General features: G+C 48.4%; 4 protein-coding genes across 4 annotated transcripts; 2 read left to right on the forward strand and 2 right to left on the reverse strand.

Annotated features, from left to right (window-relative positions):
• Positions 1–667: 667 nt before the first annotated feature.
• On the forward strand, positions 668–4,300 carry F4817DRAFT_348109 (heterokaryon incompatibility protein-domain-containing protein). Its single transcript, XM_049304643.1, has 3 exons — positions 668–795; positions 852–2,495; positions 2,559–4,300. Exons 2-3 carry the CDS (start codon positions 1,273–1,275, stop codon positions 3,874–3,876), a joined length of 2,541 nt encoding a protein of 846 aa, XP_049155713.1. The 5' UTR covers positions 668–795; positions 852–1,272; the 3' UTR covers positions 3,877–4,300.
• A 108-nt stretch (positions 4,301–4,408) lies between these two features.
• Positions 4,409–7,049, reverse strand: F4817DRAFT_367942 (uncharacterized protein). Its single transcript, XM_049307190.1, has 5 exons — positions 6,913–7,049; positions 5,480–6,861; positions 4,936–5,427; positions 4,737–4,865; positions 4,409–4,672 (listed from the first exon to the last, which is right to left on the reverse strand). Exons 1-5 carry the CDS (start codon positions 7,001–7,003, stop codon positions 4,619–4,621), a joined length of 2,148 nt encoding a protein of 715 aa, XP_049155714.1. The 5' UTR covers positions 7,004–7,049; the 3' UTR covers positions 4,409–4,618.
• An 808-nt stretch (positions 7,050–7,857) lies between these two features.
• Positions 7,858–9,695, reverse strand: F4817DRAFT_231596 (MFS general substrate transporter). Its single transcript, XM_049298929.1, has 2 exons — positions 8,899–9,695; positions 7,858–8,844 (listed from the first exon to the last, which is right to left on the reverse strand). The coding sequence occupies exons 1-2, from the start codon at positions 9,628–9,630 to the stop codon at positions 7,963–7,965; spliced, it is 1,614 nt and encodes a 537-aa protein (XP_049155715.1). The 5' UTR covers positions 9,631–9,695; the 3' UTR covers positions 7,858–7,962.
• Positions 9,696–11,070: 1,375 nt separating this feature from the next.
• Positions 11,071–12,339, forward strand: F4817DRAFT_361105 (uncharacterized protein; the record flags this gene model as incomplete). The annotated part of the gene is made up of 1 exon (XM_049306360.1): positions 11,071–12,339. One exon carries the CDS (start codon positions 11,071–11,073, stop codon positions 12,337–12,339), a length of 1,269 nt encoding a protein of 422 aa, XP_049155716.1.
• Between the last annotated feature and the right edge of the window lie 39 nt (positions 12,340–12,378).

The following is a 12,378-nucleotide window of genomic DNA, read 5'->3' on the forward strand; positions in this document are numbered from 1 at the left end:
GCGTCGCAGCTTTTTTATCTACATAGTACGTTTGATGAAATGCCCTGACATAGATTCTAGTATCATTGAATGATACCCACCTCCATAGGATCCTACTATACCTTGGCGACCCTTGACTAACTTAGCGTATAGACACCAATACCAAGATCGGCCAGAGTTTATCTCATCATGGCCAAGCTCGAAGTCTTTCTGTACATATGGCTATGTGACACCAGCAAGGTTTCTCCCCCGTCTTGTCCCAACAGAATCTTAGCTTCTCTCTTTCTAAAGAGATACGGCGTGAGGGGTAACAGATAACAGATACAAATAAGACAATGCGATACTTCTTATATACCTATGACTCGACGTCCCGTCCGAGGTGATAGCCTATTAACGGCAGTTCAGTTTTGTTCGAGAACGAGGAGTTGGAAATGCGCCCCTTAACTGCGACATCTGCAGGGGGGAAGATACCCTCTATTCAGCCCTCATTCAATGCCGGGGGGCCCTGCAATTTCATGCATTAGCTCAGGGGTATAGCTTTACGAGGCCTAGGGCTATCCCAAGCGACAGCTATATCCATGTCAGGTTTGAAACGGAAATTTTCCATTTTGCGGGGATCTCAGAAACGCTTCCTATTGATGGATAGGCGGGATACATAGTTACATAGCTGGTAGACGTAGTAGGTAGTAGTTCTTCCGCAGAGTCTTCGCACTTCAACAAGTCAACATGTTAGGACGTCAGCAGCTCTATCAAAATGAGTTTCGCTATAACCTTCTTTCTACAGAGCTACACAGGGAACAAGGTGCCCTCCGCATTGTATAATTCACTGTATCAGATCGAATAATGGGAAATGCTTTGCTTACAATTATCAGCCTTACAGGTGACGCAAACCGCGAGTGGTTTGCCTTAGAAAAAAGCCTTGAGGAACAAAGCTTAGATGCGAAAGGAAAAAAATATTTTCAGGTGCTCGAATCATTCATAGCTAATAGGAAGAGATTCCCATGGAATACCTACTTGGAGGCTAACTCAAGTGCGGGGGTTCGGGGTATATCGGTATGATAGGCGACCAGAAGTGACTGCTAGTCATCGGCGAGGGCCGCTATGGATGTTCATTTCTGAGCAGAAGTTAGCCAGCGCCTGATAGCCTGGAGAGTGAGGTTTGGGCTCCTAATCCTCATCATCACCCTTATAAATCGCAGCCTGACTTGTTTGGACATCGTCCACATTAGCAGCTATACTCTTAGTAGTATATGGCTTCCAGGGAATCGAGTACAAATCGTTAGTATATTAACCATGGGTCGGGATATGAAAGGAAATATCGCTGAGACTGCCGAGACTAAGACGCTGCTCTTGCCGCCTCCTCTCCTCCCGGTTCCCTACGATGCCGCCCTCCCCGGCGACGAGCTATGCTCGGCTTGCGCTGCATTAAAGCTAACGACCCGGCGCTTTATCGTCTTCCCCGACGATCCCGAATACAAGCAATGGACAGAGAAAATCTCCAAGCCCGTGCATCACGCCTCTATCGCCGATATTCGGAGCCGCACCCACTGTCCTCTCTGCCGACTTCTTCTCATAGCGCTTGGCGGCGAACGCGTCCCCGATGTCGATCGTCGCAACCGGGCTGTGCAGGTCGGCATCAGCTGGGGCACTGACGGGCACGCGCCGTCGCTCGACGAACAATGGGCCACCCTCAGTGACATTCGCGCCATATGGCCTGAGCTTATCGTCGAGGGCGGCAATCCTGCCGACATCGACATCGAGACGGTGACCATTTCTCCACAGATCACCCTGCTGCTTAACGACGCGCCAGCCGACACGCCCCCCGCCGCCTTCCCCTTCCTCCCGCGCCCGATGCGCCGCGACTATATCGACTTTGACCTCGTGCGCTACTGGTTAGCCATATGTGAGACGCGCCATCGCCGAGTGTGCCACTCCAAGCGTATCATGCGCGAGATGGACTGGGGCTCGCCTGTGATGGTCGTCCCGGACTTTCGCTGCGTTGATCTCGAGGAGGACTGCCTCGTGCGTCTCCGCGGCGTGGACACCGACCTGCGGTATGCTGCCCTCAGCTACGTCTGGGGCCAGGGCGGTGCCGACAAGGACTTTTTCAAAACTCTAACTGCCAATGTTATCGAACGCGAGACGCCCGGCTTCTTCGCCCGTAACGAGAGCCAAGACTGCCTGCCGGCCACAATCCGCGATGCCATGACGGTGGTGCGGAGACTAGGCCTGCGGTATATCTGGATAGACAGCCTGTGTATCGTGCAGGACGGTCAAGGAGAGGATTGGCTTAAGGCAATCCAGAATATGGACTTGGTGTACGGCGCTGCCTACGTGGTCATATGTGCGGTAGGTAGCGCAAGTGCATTCGAGGGCATTAAGGGCGTTGAGAAGAAGCGCGGATCGCGTAGTAATGTGCGGAACATAGAGCAGATTGCTGACGGCTTTCGACTCGCCTATTGTAGGGGCATCGACACTGAATTGGAGGACTTGACATACTATACCCGCGGGTGGACGTGAGTTTTCGTCGACCTTCCCGCGAGGATGTCATTTTCGTGCCGGCTAACTGTTTCTCGCAGTTACCAGGAGCAGCATTTTGCCTGCCGCGCCCTTATCTTCACCGACGACTCCGTCAGCCTCCAATGCCGTTGCAAGGTACACTTTTCAGAGGACACATTTGAGGATACAACAGAGATCAAAAAGCCGCCCAGGGCGTCCTTCGCGGGCAACGACAACGACATTGGCGATATCGTTGAACGCCACATCCAAAACTATTCAGAGCGCCACCTAACCGAAGCAACGGACATCTACCGTGCCTTTGCGGGCGTCGCGCGTCAAATCTGCCGTAACTTGAAGTCGGATCTGTGCCACGGTTTACCGGCGCGCTTCTTCGACTGGTTCTTACTCTGGGAGCCACTGAAGGAAGATGCTCCGCGGCGTCGGGCCATCGCGCCGAGCTGGTCGTGGGCCGGGTGGCACGATCCTGCGTGGTCGCGCATCTGGGACTGGTATACGCGTGACATTAAGGTCGTGCGGCACGGTATTAGGAAGCGTACTTGGATCATGTGGTACCAACGCAAGGGACATGAGTCGACGAGTTGTGAGCTCGTGTGGAGACACTACAAGGATGGCAAGGGGAGGGAGTTGAACTTTTACGGCGGGCCGGTGCGCAAGAAGGAGCGCTTTGCGCTTGCCATTGATTGCTCGACCACTGAGCCGACAGCCCGGACGCTGACGGGAGACGGACTGCCGCAGTATACGGATGATATTCTTAGCGAAACCCCGGGGTCCGGACTTTTGCAGTTCTGGACCGTGTCGGCCACGTTCGAGCTGCGTCGGGTCGGGAAGGGCGACGATGGCGTCTACGGGCAGCGAGTCCCGAGACAACAGGCAGAAACTTCCTCCGAATCCTCTGATGATAATAATGATGATTATGACTCTGGCTTTAACGACGACGAAGACGATAAGGACGATGATTATGACTCTGACTTTGACGATGACGATGACGATGATTATGACTCCGAGTCTAATGATGATGAAGATGACGATTACGATCCTGATAAACAACCCGGAATCAAGCTCATCATAGCTGGACAGTCGGGCCTTGCACTCGGCCGCATTTACGTGCCGACCAACTGGAGCGGGCTCTCCGAGCTCGACGCGTCGAACGGCGGCCCGTACCGACGCGAGTTCGTGGTTCTCTGCGAGGCTCGCGACGAGCGGGCGAAGTACTCTAACCTCGTCGACGAGGATGGTGGGTGGCGCTATCGCATTATGTTGGTGGATCCCAAGTGCGGAGGGCAGTACTTTGAGAAGGTATCGGTCGGATCTGTTGGCTTGGGAGACTTGAATGAGGCGGTTGGAGGACTGGTTTGGAAGGAGTTCATTCTCGGGTGAGTGAAGTGGAAAAAAGGGGTTGGGACCGTGATTTTAGTGATAGTAGCATTTCTAGAATCTACCTTCTCGTCCTCTTTCTTCTGAATACGTCCCGATTACGTAGTAAGCTTCGTTTATCTCTTAATTCCTCTACATCCCTGAGTCTTGCGTACCTTTTCACAACCTACCAGGTTGTTCAAACGATACGGCTGCAAAGGTTACGATTTTGTGGGTAGTAGGTAGCTTCAGGAGCCAAGAGAAAAGGCGAGCGTTGAGGGCGAATCGATTCTTCTGTTCCAACATCACATTGTCGAGGCCTTCGTGATCTTGTTACCAGCTCTACCCACCTGTATGCACGCAAAGCTATTGGTTCCACTCGAGAGGCTCAGACAACACAGCATTAATAATGATATAGCATAGATAGGTAGGTTGCACAGAATCTAGGAGGTAGTAAAATATAATAATATTTATAGGAAATATTTGTAGGGTCGAAATTGTTTATTGTTGCTAGAATTTCAATGCCCTCTATTATAGTGTATTTACTTCATCTTGTCCGGTACTCGTCAATATTTATGCCCATAGATAGTTCATCTATTTTTTCCTCCGTAGATACCCCAAGTATATCGCCTAGCCTCACGATGCTTGAGCCTGTAGGAACCTATTTAAGGGGTTCTAGAAAAGGTAGAGTAAGATGATATTTACCCTGTCTCATCAACCAAGCTTCACCAATACCCTGAACACAAACCTTATAGATAGGTATATATTAATTAGAAGGGATGTATGCCACCCCTATGGACCTAAAGACATCATTGTGTTTCTTTTGGGTGGTATAGCTGTTAGTTGGAGAATATGAATCATACTCGGGGCGTAACTCCGCTTACCAATACGGCATATATGCCAACAATAATCCCATCCTCTGGCTTAAGTATGTCAGAGAAATATTCGTCCCTAGGCAGCTGGTCGGTGCAAGAAGGAGGGAATTCAATAGCGCGGCCGCGGTTAGTATAGAACTTGAATATTATTAGCAAACACCCACCACCTTATCTGAACGGATCTTGTCCAGTGAACTGAACTGCTTACCTTCAGGCCAAATATGAAAGTGGGGTCCTCATAAAAAGCTTCCAAGCCTGTAATGCGTTCACCAAGACCCGACTCAAGATCCATGTGATAAATCTCCGAGTTGAATAACCCCTCATCGGGGATTTGACCAAGTAAGATGGAGGCTTTGCCATCAACAGGACGGCTAAAAGAGAATTCAAGACCCCAAATATGAGTGCGGTCGGCGTACATACCAAGTTCTGTGTTGTCGACAACCCAGACTGTTATCCTAGTTAGGTGAGGGAGCTGTGTTCCATCTACTCCTCCAAAAAGTAGAAGGGAAAAAGGTAAACTGTCTCTGTAGTCCTTGAGAAGTGTATTGTGAGGGCCGAGGAATGATAATTCCTTATGGGGGATTTCGCCATGCCATATAGCAGTCTCTTGTAAGTTCGAATGTTGATGATGGAGGGGGGAGGGGGAGGCAGGTGATGTATCCTTGCCATTCGAAATAGACAGTGAGACTAATTTCAAGGCCTACAGAAACTGTTAGAAAAGGCATGTTGTATCTGGGACTGAAATAACCCACATCGAATCCTCCTTTGAGACATTGGGGCGGCAAGTGGGTAGGCAGAACAAGTACCCTCTGAGAGAGGTCATACCAATCCCCCATCCACTCCGAGAGCTCTCCTACACTAGATAATATTCGAATGCCCCGAATTCCTTTGCTATCGAAGGCGATGTGAAACCCAATCAATGTTATCAGCTGTTGGTATTCCCCCCAAGTAACATTGGCCCCATCATCAGTATTACAGTACCCGAAGAGAGTGCTCTGTTCGTTATTGTAGACAATTCGAATCCCGGAAACGTATCTTCTGTTCTTAATTTTGACAGTCGACACGTAGATATTTTTCCAGGTACTTCCCAGAGCGATCTTTCTCTCATACAGCGACCTGGCCCCAGCCCTGTATTGCTCAGTCGGGGCGTAGAGGGTAGGTCCTGCTGTGACCCAGTGATCACTGTTAGGTGCGCCGTTAGGTTCGAATAATGTACGAATTTTCTCGCCATTGCATGAGTTATAGCTTCGCCTACAATTAATGAGGTCACAGAGGTGATGAGCTAAGGACCAAACCCGTTTCCTATTCGCCATACTTGGTAGGCTAGCTAACAATTTTGTTTTTTGGAAGAGTTGTCGCCAGTTTCTGCCAGCTGAGTGAGTCACATTTGCCTCGAATACGTATTCAAATTCTCTTCCATCCCAGAAACGGGAAAACCAGAATCTATCTGGTAAGACAAGAGATGCATATACCGGTGAGACTAACCTGAGATTAGCTACGTCTCTCGAGTCCATCCAAGTAAGAATCATTTGTAAGATTTCGGTTGGTAGCTTAGTTAGAGGATCGCCTCCGGTAGAATAAATAGTAGGCATCTCGTAAGTGGCACTCGCGTCATTCTGAACATAGAAATCAATGCTATCGGTGAATAGACGGCGGAGTTCGGGAACGTCCAGTGGATCATGTGTGTATATGTCCGTCTTAAGGTTAGCCAGGGCTAGGTCAGGTTCCTCGCCAGGACAGAATAAGTCAATATCCCTAGGAGGACCAATAAGGCCTTCATAGTCATGGCCCCAGTCGAGGGGACCGTGTTTATATGGCTGCGACCTACAAAGATCAAAAATGACCTGGAGATCAAGGCAACTCCCATAGATAGGACAAGCGACAGATAGAATTTCCAAGCAGGAGGAGTGAAAAGGAAATCCCCATGCAGGTTGCGGTACTAGAGGAGGATTTGGTGGATATTTGCCACCAAATTTTGTAACCATGAGACGTATCCCAATTTCAGATTCTTCATAGTTGATACCAGGGAGATCCGCATCGACAGAATCGTCTAGAGGGATAACATCCTCGAACTGTCGTCGTTGTCCAATCCCTGAGAGACGGGCCTCATTCCAGTTTTGCAATATGGTATATACTATATAGGTGATTAATTGAGGACACTTTGGGGGGCCGTTGGGATACTCACCGACGCGAAACTTTTGCAACCAGATAACGGAATGAAATATATCTTCCACTGGGGCGCCGCATAGGACGCAAGATACGGAAGTAATTGGCATACCAATTCGATTTCATATATGGACGAAAGTTCCCAGATAATTACTCCACACGAATCAGTAGTGAGGTTGTATTGTTAAGAAAATAATTGAAGGAGTACCTAACCTAATCTATCTGGTAAATCGCAACCCCCTTACTGGGGCCCCCCCCGTAGAGACCACCCATTTTATATAAGAAATCAGCAAAATCGCATATTTATAATTAATCTAAAAAAGATTAGATAAAAATATACGGTCTTTGGTTTGGCTGGATTCATTTATCCGTCCTGACAACTGAAAATTCGACACACGTCAACAAAAAGGCAGACATTACACGCCTAACACCCTTCCTCGAATTATATATCGATCGTACCGGCTGTACGGATGATGACTTATGCGACCAGTTTGTCGATGCTTATCGAGTTGATTCACGCCAGCCTATATCGCGAGAAGACATCCGCAAAATGGCAAGGGACGCGCCTGCTACCTGGATTGACTCGCAATCTTGGAACCGTAGGCGGTTTATTAGCAGTGAAATGATTCCGCGTCTGGCAAAGTGGAACTTGAACCAAACCTTTTTAATATCGATAACAACTTCCTGGATGCGATGGAAACAAGCTGTAGGATGGGGAGAAATATAGCTTTGAAGCTATATGAACAGAAACTCTGGCCTGGAAGCCTTGAGCAAGAATCGGTTGGTACTCTATCCTTTAAGAAGATCAAGGGAATTGTTTAAGCAGTAGTACGGAATCTAGGTATATACATCAAAAGACATCTCCCTATTTTAGATTCGCGGCGTGACATAAGAGACTTTGGGGGACCAATCAAGAGGTTTGAGCTTATACGGGTATTAATGTAAAAGCCTTTAAGCCCTCTATCTAACTATACGATAAAATACATTGTTCGCAACTATTCTTATTAGGGGAGCCCTATTTCCTAAAACTTGTCTCCTTTTATAAATGCACCGTACGAATTTCCGTCAATCATAAACTCACTTTCTTCTCAAAGCGCTGGTATCTCTCCTCTCGCCACTTAGGACCCCATTTCCTTACTATTATAATGCACGGACTTGCTGCCAACACAATACAACCCATAAAGAGGTACGTAAAACCATAACCCCAAGCATCGATAATGTACTGCACCACAGCAGTCCCGACGGCGCTAAGCGCGGCGCGCGTCAAGTTGAACGTAGAAGAGACTCGCCCTGGGTTCATGGGATAGAGATCAACTAGCAGTGTTGTCAAGATACTCACAGGCCCGCTTAAACCAGCACCACCAAAGAATAGGACTACCAGCGGTGCAGCGAGGCTGGTCCCTGAGTCGACGACCCATCCCCATGCTATAATCATAGCTACGGCCAGAATTGTCCACGGCCACATCAGGTCTAGCCGGGCCCTCTCAATAGGAAATTTGCGCATATCGTCGCCCCGTTTGCGATCCGGTGACACGCCGATGCTCTTAGCGACTCGCGTATAATTCCAGTTTAATAGTTTACCGACGACGGTAGCTCCGAGGACTGACCCCACTGCGTAGGGGATGTAACACAACCCAACCTGTAGGTCGTTAAAGTCATACTGGCGGCGGACAACGTCTTGCAGAGGAACCAGCATCGCGTAGTTAGCCATGACGAACAAGGACATGAAGAGCATGAGGGAGCCGACGTCTTTCTCAAAGACTATAAGCACCGCGGCAAGCACGTTGGGTACGGGGATCTTCCTTGGAATCTTCTTCGGCTGTGGTAAAGTTGAATTGCCGGGCTGCGATTCAACGTCGCGACGCTTCTTATGCCATTGGTAGGCAGATGCCAAAGACATGTTTAGTCGTGGTGGGGGAATGGATCCATTGCCGACTATATTACGAGCGGTCTACGATCATGTTAGCTTAGCTCACGCATACTTAACGCTCAGGGGTAAACTCGCCTCAGGAACGAACGGTATGTAGATGAGCAGAAATACGCCGGCGGCAATGACAAGAAACCAGAACGACGAACGCCAGCCAAGGAACTGGGTTAATATTCCGCCTAGAACAGGAGCTAGAGCGGGCGCAAACATGACGCTCGCTTGCACGGCTGTGATATAACCGCCCCTGTCGGCGCTTGTAGTGAAGTCGGCCATGACAGCACTGCCAATAGCAACGGTAGCGCTACTACCGGTGCTCTGCAAGGCTCGTAGAACCATAAGAGCTGCATAGTTGTGTTGTAATGCTAAACCGATGTTGGCGCCGAGATAAATAGCAAACGTGAGCATGTAAACGGGACGGCGGCCGACCTGGTCGCTGAGATCACCGAGGAATAGCGGTGCAACGGCTTGCATAACCTGATATAGGGTTACGGTGAGATTGATGTCGGCAATGGAGCGACCGTATGATTCTGCGATGGGTGTGATAGCAGGTAAGTATATAAATGAAGAGAAGGGCGAAAACAGCGTGGCGAAAACTGTCATGAGGACGAGGAAGACCTTCATCCGAGGAGAAAAGACGGAGTAAACCTCCGGTTCATCGTTACCGGAAGTCTCGTTAACGGGACGGCTTTCTTTATTATCCACGACGTTATCATTCCGTACGGCAGTCGACTCGGCGTCGGGCGAGTTGCCATCGGGGGAGTCTAAGCCGTCATGCGGCTCCGTTGTCTTTTCGTCGGGCGCTTCGGCCATGACGTCACTTATCTTTTCTGAATATGAAAATTTATCTTTAAGACGAGCTGTTCTAGACCCATAGGCTCATACTGACGGGAATAACTAGATAGCTCTTAATATTTATATAAGATAGGTATATAGAATCAATAATGTCCGTGTTCGGAACCGACATCATTCGGAGCCGGCGTCGGCTGCGGAACGGCGAATAACAATCGCAAGTTGTAATATCTATAACATCAGATACGTGACTACATCCCGTGATTTGTCGCCATATGCTCATTAAAATGGTCATATATAGTAGTACCTAGTTATACTTATACCTCATACCCTATATTTACAATAGGTATTTTCAAGGCATGCGGCCTCTTTCATGTATGAGTTCTCTATAAAGACAACTGGGAACAACCCCATAATTAGCGCATTCGATTAGGCATTTACTTTCCTGTTTTAGCAACACTATTCATTTCCCATCTTCTGATTGGACAGATTTGTATCAGCGTTAGTTGACATATTGGAAATTTTTATGGTGGGAAATAGGTGCTCAGGGGTAAGCGGGTAGCCAAACGTTGGATTTGGAGAATTGTGATCTTTTTGAAACAATACCTAGGTAGTCCTATTGTGAATGAATTTCTACGTGATAGGTACGTAATTTCTAATTAGCTGGTGCTGGCGATCTAGACGGAGACTGCTCAATATTTCTACTTTGTCTGCAGCAGAGAGGAGTCCCTTCGTAGCCGGGCCAGATATTTCGCCGATAGAGATGAGGAGAGCAGAGTTAGATGAAGATATTGGTCTCAATCGACTAGGTAGGTGTTAACTGTTGACTACCTAGGTCATCCACGGACCACATGCTTCCAACTTAGACGGCGTCAGTTTCACCAGACCTTTGACGAATTATAATTTGCGACGTCTGTACCGGGCTATCTTAAGAAATAACCAGAGGAAATTAATGCCCTACGTACGGCCAGAGCCCAGGTACCTGCATGGTAAACCCATTAGATTGGCCATGAAAGGTATGTGCGCGGCCAGGTGACTTCGTATGGGAATACATGTAGTACTTGTGCGATACCTGCTAACCCCGCTATTATACAATTAATAATATCATAAAAACATTTAACTCGTCTATGTATAATAGACAATCGGGAGCCTGGCCAATGCAACTCGCTCAAGTGGCGAGATATACGCGCAATCATGCAGTTGATAACCTGCATCATGTCCTACCGAAATCCTGCTCACTTTACTCGTCCTCTCAACTCCCAAAAGAAAAGAAACCGCATTTTGGACAAGATTTAGGACACCCTTTGTGCCCTGCCTCAAAGTACAGCCTGCTGAATGTCGCATCCTCCTTCCTACTCTATTTTGTACGACCACTAGGACTGTGATAATATAACCGACAGCCCCTCGACCATGTGGATCTCTTTTTCCGACCTTCTAGGTAGCCGCTGGCCCTACAAAGACATGTCAGATCCATCTCCCGGGGCGATTAACGCTAATATATTTGGGGCCTTCGGAGCCGTTTTGGGATATATAGGGGCTGAAGCGGCAACGCCTGTTACGTTTGAACGCCTGTTATGGCCTCAACGTAACTTTTCTAATTTCAAGTGGGGGTCCATCGTGACCATGGCATTATTCATGCCAATGGGGGGGCCGACACACAAGGTTGCCTTATCAGTCCTGGACAAAATGTTCTTACACGGATTATTCAAAGGGCCTGGTCTCGGACACATGTTAGGCACCTCGTTCTTCCCCGAACAGCACTGGATGTATACGATGCATGGGGATAGTGGCGAGCATAAAGCCCACACGGAACCATTACGAAATTGTATATGGGCTAGGGCTTTAAGCCAGATTCCGATGCTAGAGATTGAGAATCCGAAGACGTCTACGTCGCCAGGACAGATCGAAAAAGGCAACATCCCCAACACGCAAGTCTTGCGGGCCCGGGTAGCTGTTAACCATCTCAGAATTTCTGGTGCGCTACAGGGCGACCGACATTCGGACCTCCCGTTTGTTTGGGAGGATACAAAAAGTCCATGTCCAAAAGTCTTTCTCGCTATCATAACTACAGAGATGACGGGTATCATACTTGCGCTTTGCGTGTCCGTCATATATCACTCACCTTGGGCTTTGCTATGGCTCTTACCTCTTTTTCTCCGCCTCGTCAGTGCATTTTTTGCGATCCATCGTGAACAGCTATTGTCGACTCATTCATCAGCCAGTGACGATCCACCTTGTGACTTCGTGATACACTGCCCGCAGTCGGAAGGCAACTTCATGTTGATCTCGGGGCCTCCTGCCCTAGTGCTACAGTTCTTCCGCCACTATGGGCACCCAGAACGACAACGCATGCGTGAAGTCGTGCAAATACTTTGTATTATACTCTTCGCATGCGAATTCCCAATAGCACTACTATCCTCTATGATTTGGATGCCCGTCGAAATACAATACATCTGGCTCACCCACCAACTTTATGTGGTAATTGTGATACATATTTCGCGGTATCTTTATATCGGACAGTCGGCCACAACTGAAGCGAAGATTGCGCAGGCATTTACTAAGCAGGTTAAAGGAAAGCAAACATATCCCACCGTAAGAGAGGCGTCGATTTTATTCGGCCACGAACGCCATGGGTCACAGACTCTGAAGGTTGATTTGATGGTCACTTATCATCAACGTAACAAGGAGGGTAGGGAGAGGTTGGAAGAACTACTAAGACTTGGTAAATAGCGTATTAGTAGTATAAACGGGTTAGGATCATGGGGAATT

The sequence above is a fragment of the Daldinia loculata genome, assembly GCF_022478755.1.
Source record: "Daldinia loculata strain CBS 113971 unplaced genomic scaffold F4817scaffold_57, whole genome shotgun sequence".
Taxonomy (NCBI): Eukaryota; Fungi; Ascomycota; class Sordariomycetes; order Xylariales; family Hypoxylaceae; genus Daldinia; species Daldinia loculata.

Excerpts from the sequence above, each read along its gene's own strand:
- F4817DRAFT_348109 (XM_049304643.1), top strand. The coding sequence starts at position 1,273 with ATGGGTCGGGATATGAAAGGAAATATCGCTGAGACTGCCGAGACTAAG. Across the intron at positions 2,496-2,558 it reads TACTATACCCGCGGGTGGAC|TTACCAGGAGCAGCATTTTG; the intron begins GTGAGTTTTCGT and ends TGTTTCTCGCAG.
- F4817DRAFT_367942 (XM_049307190.1), bottom strand. The coding sequence starts at position 7,003 with ATGCCAATTACTTCCGTATCTTGCGTCCTATGCGGCGCCCCAGTGGAA. Across the intron at positions 6,862-6,912 it reads GTTGCAAAAGTTTCGCGTCG|TATATACCATATTGCAAAAC; the intron begins GTGAGTATCCCA and ends TCACCTATATAG. Across the intron at positions 4,866-4,935 it reads CTTTCATATTTGGCCTGAAG|TTCTATACTAACCGCGGCCG; the intron begins GTAAGCAGTTCA and ends ATAATATTCAAG.
- F4817DRAFT_231596 (XM_049298929.1), bottom strand. The coding sequence starts at position 9,630 with ATGGCCGAAGCGCCCGACGAAAAGACAACGGAGCCGCATGACGGCTTA. Across the intron at positions 8,845-8,898 it reads ACATACCGTTCGTTCCTGAG|ACCGCTCGTAATATAGTCGG; the intron begins GCGAGTTTACCC and ends ACATGATCGTAG.